Consider the following 17832-nt stretch of genomic DNA (forward strand, 5'->3'; position numbering starts at 1 on the left):
AAGTGACTAAGTAAACCAGTAATATGTGTGTGTAACACATGACTAACAAAGAAACACAGAATGTGACGGCAGATAAGAACAACTTGGCCCATCTCATCTGCACATGTACACACACACTTACACACTAGGGTTCATTTTTGTCAGGAGTCAATACATCAGTATATCAGTATATTTTTGGAATGTGTGAGGAAACCGGAGTAAGCTTATGCAAGCACGAGGAGAATATACAAACTCCACACAGTTAGGGCCCTGATGGAAATCAAACCCATGGCCTCTGTGTGAGACAGTAATGCTAACCATAACACCATCCATGCTGATTACATTATGACACATAGTAGATGAAGTGAATGAAAGAGAGAAGTTATAGTTATTGCTGAATATTTCTTACCCTGGTCTCCAAACTAAATTTTTGTAATTTTTGCATATTTTCTTACCTTAGGTCTTTAAGCAGCCATGGCCCTCTATAATGCGGACTGTATATGGAAATCACGAGCGCTTTGAGAATACGTATTTTAAGAAGTTTCCTGGATATTATGTGGCTGGAGATGGTGAGATTTTTCGGACAGTAGTTTGTTTGTTTGTTTGTTTGTTTACAAAGTAATCTCTCTTGAGAGAAAGCTGGTATATTCTCCTTTACTGACTGAAGTGACATTATTATGCTTGAAATATAGGTCGGAGACTTTCAGTACAGTTCCGGTTCTATAAATTAGTGTTCTCTCTTTGTGACATACTAATGATATCAGGGATGTGTTTAGCATCCCAGCTGTCATGTGACAGACGCCAGAATCCCGACAGCACTCGGGAGACCAGCGCCGGAATACTGACAGTATACTGAAGGTAAGTATTGTGAGTCTGGTTAGGGTCAGGCACTAGGGGGGTTAGGGTTAGGTACTAAGGGGGGTGGATAGCCCTAGTCGTCGCCCCCGGAGGGTTAACCCTAGCCACCACCCCAGAGTGTTAGGGTTAGGGTTGCCCCCTCCGATCTCGGTATCTTCAGTTGCGGTATCCTGCTGTTGGTCATGTGACCGCCGGCATCCTGACCACCAGTAATTCATACCGAAACTGGATTAACTCATTCAGTTTAGTACTGAGCACATATGACCACTATGACTAGTAGACAAGTAGCTTATGCTAGATACATCCAATACTAGAGGACCTTACTTCATGGATTTGGAAGATTTCTATGGTTCGTATTAGTTGCCTTCATAAAAGAATAAGGCCGTCTGCATGAGGAATAGTCAGCGACTTAAAGCTCTCTGATAGATCATGTATATCTTGCAGTTTAAAGAATAACTAAACTTTATGATGCCCATACACTTGTGCGATTGATATCGTGCTTCGATTGCCCTTGAAGCTACCCGTGCGATAAATCACATCGAAAGTGCTTTTTTTGTGCATTCGATACGCATACAATCATGCGATTTATCGCATGCCCCTTTTGACTAGAAGTCGGGTGACCAGAAATGGGTGGAGGGGAGTGTCCAGGAAGTGAGCTAAATAAGTCACAGATCGCACATCGCAGTGCGATAAATCGAATGTGGTAAAAACAGCATGCGATCGCATATGCGATCCGATAAATATTAAGTGCAGCAAATAATATCTTGAGATACGAGATTCGACCAGTGCCCGCGCATCGCATCGGGGGACACATTAGATGTGCATACAATCCTGCAATTTATCGCACCGATGTGGTTGAAATCGAAGGGTTGTACCAGATATCTCACAAGTGTATGGGTACCAAAACCCGTGTACACACGGTGAGATAAATCTGTAAGATTTTTATTATATAGTCTAAATCTTAAGGAAAGTTAGTGCACATCTCAGTGTATTAGGCAGCTTGTGATACCGATTCGGTTCCGATGCGCGCTCTCGTGGGGTCGGTATCGTAAGGCTAGATAAACTGTGCAGGCAAGTCAATCTTGACTATCTAGTGTGCTATCTAGTACAAAGTATAGTCAAAATTGGCACTTAGTCAAAATCGTACACAGACAAAATCTCAAGTACAGATAGTCAAAATGTGTGCTATCTGGGCTCTGGGGGAGTTCAAGGGAAATTGCATAGTCAAAATTGGGCATAGCATGGATTTTACCGTGTGTACACATCTTTAGAACAGAAATTGCTTTGTTTTAGAGAATAATAATATTTACAGATATAACTGTACTTCAATAAGGAGTTTATCAGAACTATAATATTTGAGATAAGGCTGTGATCTTATGGCAGTTTTCTCCTTATTCGCACAAACACTTCCTGTCTTAGGGGGTGATTCAATTCAAAGTGATAGTAGCAAGGTAACTGAACATCCCTGAGAGCTGAATTTCCCCCTTTAGTCTATGTTAGGACATTCAATTCTCAGATTAGGGGGTTTATTTACTAAGCGTCAGGTTTTAAAACCTGGAGTGTCCGATCATGTTTATGCCCAAACACGGCTAGTAAAAACACTACCTTTTTACATCTCTTTGCATAAACACGATCGGAAATACTGGGTTTTAAAACCTCATGCTTAGTAAATAAACCCCCTGTTCTCAGACACAAATGGGTCATAAGGGATCAGTAGTTTAAACTGAGTTGCGTGACTTTTCTTATATCCATTTTTATGTTTAGTGACCCTTCACAGTTTATTAAAAGTCCTAGCATTAGCTTCTTGGTAGTACATTATATTTTAATAGTGATAATGATAATAGTGATCCTTTTAATAATAAAGTTGCTTTGGATCCAAAAACGTAGGGCCTAATTCAGACCTGATCGCAGCAGCAAAATAGTTCTCTAAATGGGCAAAACCACGTGCACTGCGGGGGGGGGAGGGGGGGGGGGGCGATATAACGTGCAGAATTTGAGTGGGTCATTTTGTTTCTGTGCTGGGTAAATACTGGCTGCTTTATTGTTACACTGCACCATAGAGCTCAGTTTAAACACACCTCACCCAAATCTAACTTTCTCTTCACATGTTATATATGCCCCACCTGCAGTGCACATGGTTTTGCTCATTAGAGAACAATTTTGCTGCTGCGATCAGGTCTGAATTAGGCCCTTAATCAGTTGAGCCAACCACAAACTATACTGTATTAAAAATAACAAAGTGCACTTTGGTTTGGTTGTACATTATTCTATGAGCATGGGAACAGTTACAATTCTGTCTGTTTCCTTCACACTTTCTGTCTACTTATTTTATAGGATGCAAGAGGGACAAAGATGGATATATCTGGATTACAGGTCGGATTGATGACATGCTGAATGTTTCAGGTATGTGTATTTATTTACACATAGTGTATTTTCTGTCAAAGGATTACTAAAACCCCAAAATAGATTTGTCACTTATGAACTATGGGGGTCATTCAGAGTTGATCGCTCACTGACGATTTCTATTTCGTCCTAGAGGATGTTGGGCCGCTCAAAGAACCATGGGGTATTGACGGGATCCGCAGGAGACATGGGCACTTTAAGACTTTCAAAGGGGGCGTGACCTGGCTCCTCCCTCTATATCCCCCACCAGACTCAGTTTTAGAAATGTGCCCGGCCGAGACACAGGGCACTAGGAGGAGCTCCTAGAGTTTCTCTGAAAGACTTAATGTTAGGTTTTTTATTTTGGGGAGATCTGCTGGCTACAGACTCCCTGCTTCGTGGGCAAGAGGGAAGAGCAGTCTAGACCCACTTCTGATGAGTTCCACGGCTCTGCTGCTGCTGACAGGATGCCTTCAGCTCCTGAGGGGAGACGAACGCCGGGCTCTCCTGGATGCTCCCTCCCACAGCTTGCCGTCCCCCCTCTTCAAGCCAGAAGTCAGAAGACAGGTGAGTATAAGAAGAAAGAAGACTTCTCTTCATCTTTCAAGACGGCATTGTAGAGGTACCGCACAGCGGCTATGCACAGTGCGCGCCATGCTCCCGCTGAGTACACACCGCTGGGTGCAGGGCGCTGGGGAGGGGGGGCACCCTCCCTGGGGAGCATATATTACCTCATATATAAGGCTGGCATAATCCTACAGTGCCCTGGCAATGCCCGCTAACCCCCGCCGGCATATAATAAAATAATAAAAGCGCGAAGAAGCGCGCCATGTTGGGGGCGGAGCTTCTTCCTCACTGCTCACTGGCGCCATTTCCTCCTCCACAAGCTGAAGTCGCTGGTCCTTCCTCTCCGCAGCAAGTACCAGGGGGCTAAACAGACATAGGGGGGGGCATATTTATTTATGTAAAACAAGCGCAGACAGCTCTGGGACATCTTTGGTGTTCACAGACCTGCTTATTTGGCGCTGGGGTGTGAGCTGGCTATTTCCCTTTGTGTTCCCTCACTGCTTGGTGTGTGTGTGCTGTCTCTCAGGTGTCGACATGTCGGAGGCTGATTATTCCTCTCCGGGGGACAATTTGTTGGGGACACCAAATGTTTTGGGAGTGGCCCTGTCGGCACCGCCGACTGCAGATTGGTTAACTACTTGAATGCTTTGCATGCTAGTGTCACATCATTAAATCAAAAGTTTGAGGAGTCTGCGTCTCAATCCCAGGTGTGGAAGAGAACAGTAGAGGACGCTTTATTACAGTTGCAAGACCCTGCAGGGTCACACAAACGTAGTTTTGACCAATTAGTTGACACGGACTCTGATGCCGATGTCGATTATGCTGTTTCCAGATTAGACCCAAGATTGGCTAAGAGTATTCAGTATATGACTGTAGCTGTTAAAGATATCTTGAATATTAATGAGGACCCTATTACACCTGAAACCAGGGTCCTGATTTACAAGGAGAAAAAGCGCTCGGTTACTTTTCCTCCTTGTTTTGAACTGAACGCTCTCTTTGATAGCATTAGAAATAACCCTGATAAAAGGTTTCAGATTCCTAAAAGAATCAACGTGGCATACCCTTGTCCCGAGTCGGATAGGGACCCGTGGGAGAATCCCCCCACTGTAGACAAAGCCCTGGCGCGTCGACGGCCCTTAAGCAGGAGGCTACCCTGAAGGCTATTTTCACTACTACAGGGACGTTGCTCAGGCCTCTTATGGCGTCCGCGTGGGTCAGTAGTGCTATTGAAAAGTGGGCAGACACTTTGTCTTCTGATTGGGAGAATCTAGATAGAGATTCCATCCAGGTGACGCTGGGTTATATTAGAGATGCGGCTGCATACTTGAAAGAGGCTGTACGTGACGCTGGCCTCCTTAGTGCTAAGGTGAATGCTATGTCCATTGCAGCTAGACGTGCGCTTTGGACTCATCAGTGGAATGCTGACGCTGATTCCAAAAGGAATATGGAATCCCTTCCCTTTAAGGAAGTAGAACTTTTCGGTGAAGGCCTTACTGATTTAGTATCAGCGGCTACCGCGGGTAAATCTACCTTCTTGCCCTCGGTTCCTCCGCAGCAAAAGAAACAGCCAAATTATCAAATGCATTCCTTTCGGCCCAACAAGCATAGAAGGGCCCGAGGCAACTTCTTTCTCGCTACCAGAGGTAGAGGTAGAGGAAAAAGGGCACCCGCCTCCTCGGGTGTCCAGGAGCAAAGGTCCTCCCCGGCTCCTGCTAAACCCACCGCATGATGCCGGGTGCCCCTTACAGGGACCCGCTCCGGTGGGGGCACGTCTCAGGCTTTTCAGTCAGGTCTGGGTTCGCTCGGTTTCTAGACCCTTGGGTGTTGAAGATTGTATCCCAGGGGTACACACTGGAGTTTCAAGATGTGCCCCCTCGCCGGTTTTTCAGATCAGCCTTGCCAGCTTCACTGCTGGAAAGGGAACTAATCTGCGGTGCAGTACAAAAATTGTGTCTAAATCAGGTTGTGGTCCCGGTACCCCTAGATCAGCAGGGGCAGGGCTTTTATTCAAGCCTGTTCGTGGTGCCGAAGACGGACGGCTCGGTGAGACCTATTCTCAACCTGAAATCTCTCAACTTATTCCTAGAGAAATTCAAATTCAAGATGGAGTCTCTCAGAGCGGTGATCTCCAGTCTGGAGGAAGGAGAATTCATGGTTTCCTTGGACATAAAGGACGCTTACCTTCATGTCCCCATTTATCCTCCTCACCAAAGTTTCCTGAGGTTTGCTATCCAGGATACGCACTACCAATTTCAGACGTTGCCGTTTGGTCTGTCCACGGCTCCGAGGATTTTTACCAAAGTAAAGGTAGAAATGATGGTAATCCTGCGCAGGCAGGGAGTTACAATTATCCCGTACTTGGACGATCTCCTGATAAAGGCGAAATCCAAAGACAAGTTGTTACAGGACATTGCACTGCCCATGTCAGTTCTGCAACAGCACGGCTGGCTCCTGAACTTGTCAAAATCACAGTTGATCCCGACAACCCGATTGGCGTTTTTGGGCATGATTCTGGACACGGTCCAGCTGAAGGTTTTTCTCCCTGTGGAGAAAGCTCTGGAAATTCAGAGTTTGATAAAACTGTTATTGAAACCGAAAACGGTTTCCATTCATCACTGCATTCAATTGCTGGGAAAGATGGTGGCGGCATACGAGGCCCTCCAATTCGGGAGGTTCCATGCCAGAGTGTTTCAGTGGGATCTGTTGGACAAGTGGTCCGGATCCCACCTGCATATGCACCGGAAGATAATTCTATCTCCCAACACCAGGATCTCCCTCCTGTGGTGGCTCAACAGCTCTCACCTCCTTGCAGGACGTCGGTTCGGGATCAAGGACTGGATCTTAGTGACCACGGATGCAAGTCTCCGAGGTTGGGGGGCAGTCACTCTGGGGTGACCTTCCAGGGAAGATGGTCAAGTCCAGAAACTCATCTTCACATCAACGTTCTGGAACTGAGGGCCATTTACAATGGCCTTCTACAAGCGGAACATCTTCTTCGAAATCTGCCGGTTCTGATCCAATCGGACAATGTCACGGCAGTAGCTTACATAAACCGACAAGGCGGCACAAGAAGCAGAGCGGCAATGGCGGAAGCCACAAAGATTCTTCGCTGGGCGGAGAGGCATACAAGCGCTCTGTCGGCAATATTCATTCCGGGAGTGAACAACTGAGAAGCAGACTTCCTCAGCAGACACGACCTGAATCCAGGAGAGTGGAGCCTCCATCAGGAGGTCTTCACGCTGCTAACAAATCGATGGGGGGTTCCCCATGTAGACATGATGGCGTCTCGCCTCAACAAGAAACTTCTGAGGTATTGTTCCTGGTCCAGGAACTCTCAGGCGGACGCGGTGGATGCACTGACAACACCCTGGGTGTTCCCCTCAGTGTATGTGTTCCCTCCGGTTCCTCTCGTCCCAAAGGTGCTGAGGCTTCTAAAAAGAACAAGCATACCGGCGATCCTTGTGGTCCCGGACTGGCCAAGGAGAACTTGGTACCCGGATCTTCTGACGTTACTGGTCTCTACCTCTGCGCGAGGACCTGCTACAGCAGGGGCCGTTCGTCTATCAAGACTTACAGCGGCTACGTTTGACGGCATGGCGGTTGAACGCCAGATTTTAGCCCAAAAGGGTATTACCAGTGAAGTCATACCTACTCTTATTCTTGCCAGGAAGGGTGTGTCGTCGAAGCACTATCACCGTATTTGGAGGAAATATATTTCCTGGTGCAAGTCCAAGAAAGCTCCTGTGGAAAAATGTGACTTTGGACGTTTTCTCCATTTTCTACAAAATTGGCCTCACTTCCTGAGGTGCAGACCTTTGTGAAAGGGGTGTTGCATATCCAACCTCCTTTTGTGCCCCCTGTGGCACCTTGGTGTTATCGTTCCTTCAGTCACATTGGTTTGAACCTTTACGTAAATTGGAGTTGAAATTCCTCACTTGGAAGGTTGTCATTTTATTGGCATTGGCATCCGCTAGGCGGGTGTCAGAGTTGGCGGCCTTGTCTCACAAGAGCCCTTATTTGATCTTCCATGAAGATCGTGCTGAGTTAAGAACTCGGCAACAATTTCTGCCAAAGGTGGTTTCCTCTTTTCATATTAACCAACCTATTGTGGTGCCAGTGGCTACTGGCGCTTTGGCTGAGGATAAGTCTCTGGATGTGGTCAGAGCTTTGAAAATCTATGTAGCCAGAACGGCTCCATTGCGGAAAACAGAGTTTCTGTTTATTTTATACACTCCCAATAAGATTGGATGTCCTGCTTCCAAGCAGACCATTGCCCGCTGGATTTGTCAAATAATTCAGCAGGCTCATTCCAAAGCAGGCTTGCCGTTACCGAAATCGGTGAATGCCCATTCCACTAGGAAGGTGGGCTCCTCCTGGGCGGCTGCCCGGGGGGTGTCTCGGCATTGCAACTTTGCCGAGCTGCTACTTGGTCGGGGTCAAACACGTTTGCTAAGTTTTACAAGTTTGATACCTTGGCCGATGAAGACCTTAGTTTTGGTCTATCGGTGCTGCAGAGTCATCCGTACTCTCCCGCCCGTTTTTAGAGCTTTGGTATAATCCCCATGGTTCTTTGAGGGGCCCAACATCCTCTAGGACGAAATAGAAAATAGGATTTTGAATACCTACCGGTAAATCCTTTTCTATGAGTCCGTAGAGGACGTTGGGCGCCCGTCCCAGTGCGTACTGTATCTGCAGTGTAGTTCTGGTTAAACACAGTTGGTGTTATGGTTTTTTCAGCTTCTTGCTGAATCTTGTTCATGTCCGTTGACATGTGTTCAGTTATCTGCCATGTTGTACGACATGCTTATGGCGTGAGCTGGTGTTGTGCTCACCTTTGTTGTTAAATCCTTTCCTCGAAATGTTCGTCTCGCCGGGCACAGTTCCAAACTGAGTCTGGTGGGGGATATAGAGGGAGCTGCCAGGTCACGCCCCCTTTGAAAGTCTTAAAGTGCCCATGTCTCCTGCGGATCCCGTCTATACCCCATGGTTCTTTGAGCGGCCCAACATCCTCTACGGACTCATAGAAAAGGATTTACGGGTAGGTATTCAAAATCCTATTTTTCGCAGCGCAGCGATCAGGTGAAAAAACAGCATTTCTGCGCATGCGTATGCCCTGCAATGCGCACGCGCGACGAACGGGTACTGAGCTCTTTGTGGTTGTGCTCAGGTTCTAGCGAAGTTTTCCTTCGCGCTGGCGGCCGCAAGAAGATTGACAGGAAGGGGGCGTTACTGGGTGTCAACTGACCGTTTTCAGGGAGTGTTTGCAAAAACGCAGGCGTGTCTGAAAAAACGCAGGAGTGGCTGGGCGTTCGCTGGGCGGGTGTATGACGTTAAATCCGGACACAAATAGGCTGAAGTGATCGCAAGCGCTGAGTAGGTTCAGAGCTACTCAGAAACTGCACAAACTGTTTTTGTAGTGCTCGGCTGCACATGCGTTTGCACTTCTGCTAAGCTAAAATACACTCCTTAGTGGGCGGTGGCATAGCATTTGCACGGCTGCTAAAACTAGCTAGCGAGCGATCAACTCGGAATGACCCCTGTGTCTGTAAATACATTTTTCACTGTTACCTTGATATTTCACTTCGGCTTTTCTAAGAAGCAGAGTTTTACCTCCCACACCAAACAGACAACAGAAACTGATCCTGGATCGTTATAACAGTGTCCTAATGGGATCTACTGCAAGCCAAAAAGTTATGGTTGCAGTTATGTTAGCTGCTGTGACATCACACCCCACCAGTTCACATAGTGCATTTTTGCAAGCCTGCCAATATAACTCTGACAGCTGTATTATTGAAGCACCTCTTGCCTATCATGGATAACTGACATGGCAGTGTTGGAGAACATCATATTTAGTTGATTATAGCACTCAATTTATGCACTAATTTCCTATATTATTTCGCTTCATAATCCACAGCCTATTTATTATCTGATAATGGGTTTACAAGCTCTATAAACCTGTCATACCCTCCGTAATATGCTTCAGCAGTTGGGTTGTGTAGTAAGTGTGAAATGTTTCTTGTAGGTCACCTGCTAAGCACCGCCGAGGTTGAGTCTGCCCTGGCAGAGCACCCGGCGGTGGCGGAAGCCGCAGTAGTAAGCCGCCCTCACACCGTGAAAGGAGAATGTCTTTACTGCTTTATCATTTTGAAAGATGGGAAGAAATTTACAGAGCTGGTCGTAGAAGAACTTAAAAAACAAGGTAATCTGTAAATATTGTGTATTCATCATTGTGTCACTGCTGCTTCCATGATAGTGGGAGCCCATCTGGCATTAAGAAGGAACCTCTTGTTATGTTTTATAATCATATCCTAAGATACGCAAGCGGTTACCTTTACAGATCATCATGATTGTAACTGACCTGAAAACTGCTTTATCATACATACAATTACATGCATAGTTGGCATGCTGAAGCATTGCATTTCATATAGGTGTATTGTAGCTGGATGTTTCTATGTAAATTAAATATCTTGTGTTTTTTGTATGCAGATGTAGTAAACTTGCTTAATATTTGCAGTTCGTGAAAAAATTGGGCCAATAGCAACACCAGATTTCATACAAAATGCTCCCGGACTGCCAAAGACACGATCAGGTAAACCCTGGTTTTTATATTTGTCACCTCTCGTAGGTAGCAATCTGTGCTTCAAGGTCATTATTGGTTAAAGCTTGAGTCACGGGGTCATGTGTTCTTCATGGCTAGAGACCATCACAGTTGTAAGAACTATCAGGTAATCACAGGTTAGAATCATAAAGAAAAACAAACTCGAAAGAGTGGTGTAGAACAGGTGTTACCTTTTCATATTGGATAGCAAATACACAGGCCACCATTCAACTGCTCCAAACAAGAAAAATAGTGCAAGAATAGTGAGCAGAGTGAGTGAAATAGCCGATACGAAGAAACCTGATATGTTGTAATATTCACATTCCATTTTCAAGAAGTGCCAATTGTTGTATATGTCTTTGGGCAGATTACCCTGTGGTTTCACTAAATCATAGGTTTTTATGTACTGTACTTTGTTGTGTGGCTTGTAAAGTGTGCAGTTTACTGCATAGGGGGTCGCATGCTATATGTGCTGTGTTGCCATTGGGAATGTAAAAAAGTACTACATTTAAAGGGAGATCCTGTGAGGGCAATTTGTCGAAAGCTACCTGTTTTGCTGTGAACAGGCATCCTATTGCTGCACGATAATGCCAGGCCACACTTAGCCAACCTCATGCGTGAATTGTTATGGTGCTACCATTGGGAGGTACCAGGGATGTGCAGTCAGGGAAGGCAGTGCCTCCCCTGTCATTAATTATTAAAATAATACGAAGAAGATACTTATGACACAGATTTTGTGTAATAAGTATATGCTTTAGCCTTTGTATTATTTTAATCATTTTTATCTTTGTAAAAATCCGCGTTAAAAGTGTTTTGTTGTGCCTCCCGCTGACAATGTGAAAGGGCCGGAAGCGGGGGTCGGGGCCAAGCAGGGGGAAGTAAAATCCCATTTAAAAAAAGCTCTGTAAGCGGCACTAGTATAAGTGCCTCTTTGACAGGGGCGTTCTTTCAGCCCATATGAAAGCACGCACATGTCACTGAGGAAGAGGTGGTTGGGCAGTGGCGGATTCAGGGGTGGGTCGTCTAGGAATTTTTTTTATTACTTTAACATAAACTACATGCAGCCGTCCCTGCTCACCCGTCCCCTACTCCATCCCGCTGTACATCCCCCTGCACCGTGGCAGACCCGGTAGAGGGGAGCGGCGCCGGCCAGGGAAATATATACCGAGAAAGTTCCCTGTGCACGGCGCAGCCAGAGAGCCCACAGTCCCATTCCTTGCACCCACCTCCCCCTCACTCCCCTTGTGATTCTGCTCCACTGCACGTCTTGCGTCACCAGTAACTACAATCACGAGCTACTGCTGTCACTGAGTGCACTCTGGGCAGAGGGGCAGAGTGGGGGGGGGGGGGGGAGAGGGGCCACGATCCCCCGCTCTTCCCCTCTTCTCTCGTACTTTCTCCGGCGATGGATTCCTGTTCAGGCTGCTCTTGTCACCAACGATCCCCGGAGTTAACACCAAAAGAGGAGCCATGCTCAAGCTCCCGCAGTTCTAGACCCAGATCCATGTAAGTAAACAGCAATATACTCTCACCCACTCCTACTGCTGTTACCCTTTCCCTGGCATTACGCTCTCCATGTCACCCACTTATGTCGACCTCTCCCTAGCGTCACCCTCTCCCTGTCACCCACTACTGTCACCCTCTCCCTGTCATCACCCTCTCCCTGGCGTCACTCCCTATCATCCACGGCTGTCACCCTCCCCGTCACCCTATCCCTGGCATCACCCACTGCTGTCTCCCTCTCTCTGGCATCACAGTCTTCCTGCCACCCTCTACCTGGCGTCACGCTCTTCCTGTCACCCTCTCCCTGGCGTTACCCGCTTCCTGTCACTCTCTCCCCGGTGTCACCCTCTTCCTGTCACCCTCTCCTTGGCATCACCCTCTTCCTGTCACCCTCTCCTTGGCATCATGCTCTTCCTGTCTGTCACCCTCTCCCTGGCATCACCCTTTTCCTGTGATAAAGCTAGATATTTATCGTATATAAAACCCTTTATGAGGTCTAAGAACACTGTACGCTATTTACGTATGAAGTACCGTAAGGGTACGCTCGTTGCGTAACAATCGCTTAGCCGTAGTCGAGACGCTCAAGCGTCACGTTCGCTCACGGCCAAGAGATCACAGGCAAGCACGCTATTGGCTGCTGACTAACGTAATGATTCGCTATAGCGTAGCGGACGCTCGGGACCACGAGGAGATCACCAGCGGCGCTGACGCTCACAATGTTAAACCTTTAAATCTAAACCATAAACAATGTAATATGCTGTAAAACCTTAGTGTAGAGATAGGGTGTAGATGCAACACAGTGTAACCTTATTAACTCAAAAGCTGTTTGAGCGTCACCGACGCTCTGAGAATACTTAACACTATAAGAAATACACAGATACCTGGGCTTAGGGTCCAACGCCTAATATATATATATTATGAATGATATACTTGCAAAAGAATTAATACAAATACAAATCATACACTACAATATAACATAGACTACCTAACCAGATAACTACAGAAGAAATACAATACAATACAATTACGTTTTAAGGGTAAATAAGAGAGAAAGAGGAGAAGAGAGAGAAATTGGCCCACAATAACAAGAAGATCAATATAGTTGCGGAGAAAAACTTACGCACAAAGGAAACGATCGCATGCGCCTCTGGACATCCAGCCCCCGATTTTCAGCAATGATAACCGTTGAAGAGTGAGTGCTGGATGTGATCGGCCTGTCTATTTATGCCCCACACACAATGCAATTCAATGGTCCCTACAATCTCATTGTTCATTGGACACAGGAATTCCTCCTCGCATTATAACAAAAGGTCATAGGTTGATTCATACAGGTGGGCCGTGACTATTTCCAACAGCTCAGGTGGGAGGGAAACTGGGTTTCCCGCCGCATGGATAAGTAAGTGCAAATACAGTAAATGTTCATAAACTTCTTATGTCCATAACTATTCGCACGAGCGATTAATCCGCTTCAAACCAACACCGGAATATTGCTAATTAAATACTCTTCCGATGGGTACTGAACACCACTGTATTACTCCTGTCTGACCCTTCGTATCAAACAAAGAGGGATTTCTCTGTTCACGAACATTCTATATTAACCAAACTTTCAGAATCTATCAAAGGGACCATGATCTACAAAATACATTATATAGTGAAAATATGTAACGATTGAGTCGCACGCTACGATCACATAAACTCTACCGTAAATACGCATACCGTGCGCCTGCGGGTGCCCGCGACTGTGAGTATGCGCACGTACGGGAGAGCGTACGCATGCGCAGCACGGACCTGTGTGAGGTGCAAATATGGTAGTGTGCATGGAGATATTTTTCTGACTTTGACAGTCCACCCTTTGGCAGTCAACAATAACTGCCACCTTCTAAAACATTTCAAAAAGAGAAAAATATATGTCAGGGGTTAATACATTTACATGGTTGGGTAGGGGAGGAGAGGAGAAGGTAGGAAAAGGGTATGACCTAGTGAGATAGCAGAAGCATGTGTGTATGAATCCGTGCTTGGGGGTCATGTATCATCGTGCCGTACGTGTTTTAAATCAAGCTTCGAGGTATTGCGAAGTATACATTTGAATTCCTTCTTATCCCGTGGTACGGGTCTGTGGATGGGCTGTCAAACTTTACCGAGCTCTTTTCAGCTTTGGTTGTAACAAAATGGGGGAGCACATTTTAGTTGATGATACATGAATGGGGGAGATATGTGATTGCTGATATCTGTGCCTGTATTCCCTATCGACTATGTGTGTCATTACCTGAGGGTTGTAGAAATGAAGAAAAGACATAATTACGGTAAATGCGGTGGTATTCTATGTCAGGTAAATGTACATTCGTCGATTGAGGTCTTGTTTGGTGTCTGTTGAATGCAGTCTTCTTTGTGCTTTTGCCCATAAGGTGCGAGCAAAAGCTGTCAATGTCCATAGATTTACAAAAGTGTTGGGCTAGCGTAATTTTAAAATTTCTAGGGAAACTGGGGATCCATGGCATAGTTCATCAAAAATCTGTGTATCAGGTTGTCAAAACTTCTTCTTTAATCCATCTGTTGTCTGTATATCGGCTCATCAAATTCCTCGTCCAAGTGGGTCTTTTTACCTTGGAGGAAACGGAAAAACAGGTGAAAGAAACGGACCGTAGAAATCGCATTTTCATCACATCATTGTTTCTACCGTTGGGTCATAAATCAAGTCCATTGGAATTACAGTTTCCTCACTCCTTAAACTCATTACCCTAGTACGACGATTGCACTTCATTAAAGCCTGACCGCATCTAAATATCAAGCCAATCGTTATGATAACACCTAAGATACATAGGAGAAACTTCCCAACATCCATTATGACTCCTTGAGCCCAGTCTCCTAAACCAGAGAACCAATTTCGCGGGTTCAACCATGACACCCAACCAGTCAGCTCATTACCTACAGCAGCAAGAGTGAGATTGTGTCTCCTGCGAAATTCCCACTTCAGTTGGAGAATATCGTCCATCTTTTGGTCTATGACCTCGACCGGGTCCTCGGTGCTATTCGTAATATATGTGCAACATTTCACGCCGTATTGTGTTGCCAGTGTGACACAATATCCGCCTGTCACTGCTGTGAGGTAATTAAGAACCATTCTATGCTGTACCAGTTCTGTTTTATAAGCTTGAAGTTCTCTTCCAGTATACCTAAACGTGTCATCATACATTTCAGTGATATTATCTAACAAATTTGCAAGCGCAGATATGTATTTATAATTCAGCACTCCTCTGGCGGTGCGGGTGATATCTAACGCGATTAGAAACTGAATCCCGGTGGATTCATGGATCATGTCAGAGGCCGGATGCTCTGTTCTTTCTATCAGGTGCCGTTTAACTACGTGCTCGTAATGGGTGTGAGTATAAGGAGTTTGGGCAACACGGTGTATGTCTTTCATTTTGTCATGTGATACAGTCATTACTTCAGGCAGTACTTTTCCAATATAACACAATCCTTCAGAGTTTGGGGCAAGCCACTTATACGCCTTTCTCCCGCATATGAAATATGCATCATCGGGGAGAACATATGGGACGGAGTAGGACATAACCATATTACACACCTTCCATGTGAAATCTCCTAACCCTAATTCTTCCATCTGCTTAGTACACGTATCAGGTTGTACGATATGTGCACAGTATCCTGGTGATACCTCTCCAACTCTCATAATCCTATTTCCTAAGGTATACCTATACCGGAAAGATTTTCCTCTACTGGCTATGTGGCGTATAAGCTCTGTATCTGTAGGCATTCTATCTGCTCTATGCGAAAAAGGTCATGGTTTGATTACTCCATGACACTTCCCAATTTCCCGGCTTTCGGGGATTGGAGATGTTAAAACATAATAGGGACCTATCCACATGGTATTGGTGGAGCTTCAAACTAGGAGGGCTGGAGATATTAAACCTCCTGTCCACCGGTCTCCCACCACTTAACTCAAGTACCTCCCCTAACGTTAAAGAAAATGGTACTAGCCCTGATTTGCTATGACCTTGAGGTACTTGAGAGCATACCCAACAATCTGTTTTATTTAACACACTACCCACTAAGGAGTGATAGTCACTCAATGGATGCCGGTCCATATGGATATTAAAACTGGATTGGCATTTCTTTATGCACCCATCCTCAATGACATTGTTACAGAGCCGACAGATACAGTTTTCTTCAGCTAACAATCCTTCACAATTCCTTCTATGGTCAATGCTATCGGATCGTTTTCTGATACTCGCCTTTACTTGTTGGTTAAGTTGTTCTTGGAAAACTACGCCTCCATCTTTATCATCAGAACCCATTCCAGAACCTCTCTCGACCTCCATGATACTCTCGCCGGAACAGACTGCTCTGGTCAACATCATGGTCAACAGGAAAATCCGGATCACAGTCTCTTGGGGCAAGTCCATCTTATAGGGGGAAACGAAGAAGAATGAGAAGGGGGAAAAAAATAATTGAGGGAGATGGGATGGGAAGTTGGAGAAAAACAATAAAAGGGAACAGGGGATCGACAACTGCTTTTGGTCTTGTGATTTTCAATGCTCAGGTGCCGCCTCAATCCTCCTGGAACAGACACTCCAGTGATACAACCTCTACCGTCTGTTCCTTATCACGGGGCCTCTCTGGATCAGCAACCTTTTTACAGTGGGACGAATGAACCCAAGTCTCTCTCTCAGCAACCTTCAATGCTGTAGTGCTAGTCAATAAGACCTGGTATGGTCCTTCCCATCTGTCAATAAGGCAACCTGAGCGTAGAAAATTCCGTATCATTACATAATCCCCAGGTTCAATGTCATGACAATTACTATCTGGTAAATCAGGAATCACTAACTTCAGATTATCATTTTGATTCCTTAACTGTTTACTCATGTTAATCAAGTATTTTACAGTCACTTCATTGTTACACTTCAAATCATCCTGAGGGTTAATCATAACATGCGGTTGTCGACCAAACAAGATTTCAAAGGGAGATAGATTAAGAGGGGACCTGGGAGTGGTTCTGATGCTGTACAGTACAATGGGTAAAGCTTCTGGCCATGTCAATCCTGTCTCTGCCATCACTTTACTCAGTTTATTTTTAATAGTGCTGTTCACTCTTTCCACTTTCGCACTCGCCTGTGGACGGTATGGAGTGTGCAGCTTGCTATCAATTCCCATCAATTTACACATTCCTTGAAAGACATCACCTGTAAAATGGGTACCCCTATCACTTTCGATGATTCTAGGGATACCATATCTACATACAAATTCCTGCACAATTTTCTTAGCAGTAAACATAGCGGTATTTGTGGCCGCCGGAAATGCTTCGACCCAATTTGAAAAAACATCTATACAAACAAGTACATATTTCAAATTTCGACAAGGGGGTAATTGAATGAAGTCAATCTGTATTACCTGGAAAGGGCCGCCTGCAGGTGGGATATGAGATGGTTCTGTAGGTATTGCCTTTCCGATGTTCTTTCTCAGACAGGTAAGGCATGACATTGCTCTTTTACTCGCATGAGATGAAAATCCTGGGACACACCAATATGCTCTTACCAAGTTGCACATCCCTTCCTTGCCCAGATGAGTCAGCCCGTGAGCTGCCTCAGCTAAACATGGAAGGTATGCTCTGGGGGCCACTGGTTTCCCGTGTCCATCCGTCCAGAGTCCTGAGGACTCCTGGCCATATCCTTTTGCCTTCCAGACTGCCTTTTCCTGTGTGGAACACAAATTTTGCATCTCACACAACTTCTGTGTGTTGATGGTATTAAATACCATCAGTTGTGTGGTGTCTGTCTGTCTGGGGGTAGCAGCTGCTAATTTAGCAGCTTCGTCTGCTCGGCTGTTACCAAGTGATACTGGGTCTTGGCTATATGTGTGTGCTTTACATTTGATAACAGCCACTCTGTCGGGTTCCTGTATCGCTGTTAGAAGCCTTTTTATGTGAGCTG

General features: G+C 45.6%; 1 protein-coding gene across 1 annotated transcript in view; it reads left to right on the plus strand.

The window, feature by feature from the left end:
- The window catches only part of LOC134928127 (acetyl-coenzyme A synthetase, cytoplasmic-like), a 159566-nt gene that overhangs the window by 92642 nt on the left and 49092 nt on the right, over positions 1–17832 (plus strand). Inside the window, exons 14-17 of the mRNA XM_063923485.1 lie at positions 440–548; positions 3172–3240; positions 9809–9985; positions 10301–10375. Coding sequence (XP_063779555.1) covers positions 440–548; positions 3172–3240; positions 9809–9985; positions 10301–10375 — 430 coding nt within the window. The remainder of the gene's footprint in view (positions 1–439; positions 549–3171; positions 3241–9808; positions 9986–10300; positions 10376–17832) is intronic.

The sequence above is a fragment of the Pseudophryne corroboree genome, chromosome 5, assembly GCF_028390025.1.
Source record: "Pseudophryne corroboree isolate aPseCor3 chromosome 5, aPseCor3.hap2, whole genome shotgun sequence".
In the NCBI taxonomy this organism is placed as follows: domain Eukaryota; kingdom Metazoa; phylum Chordata; class Amphibia; order Anura; family Myobatrachidae; genus Pseudophryne; species Pseudophryne corroboree.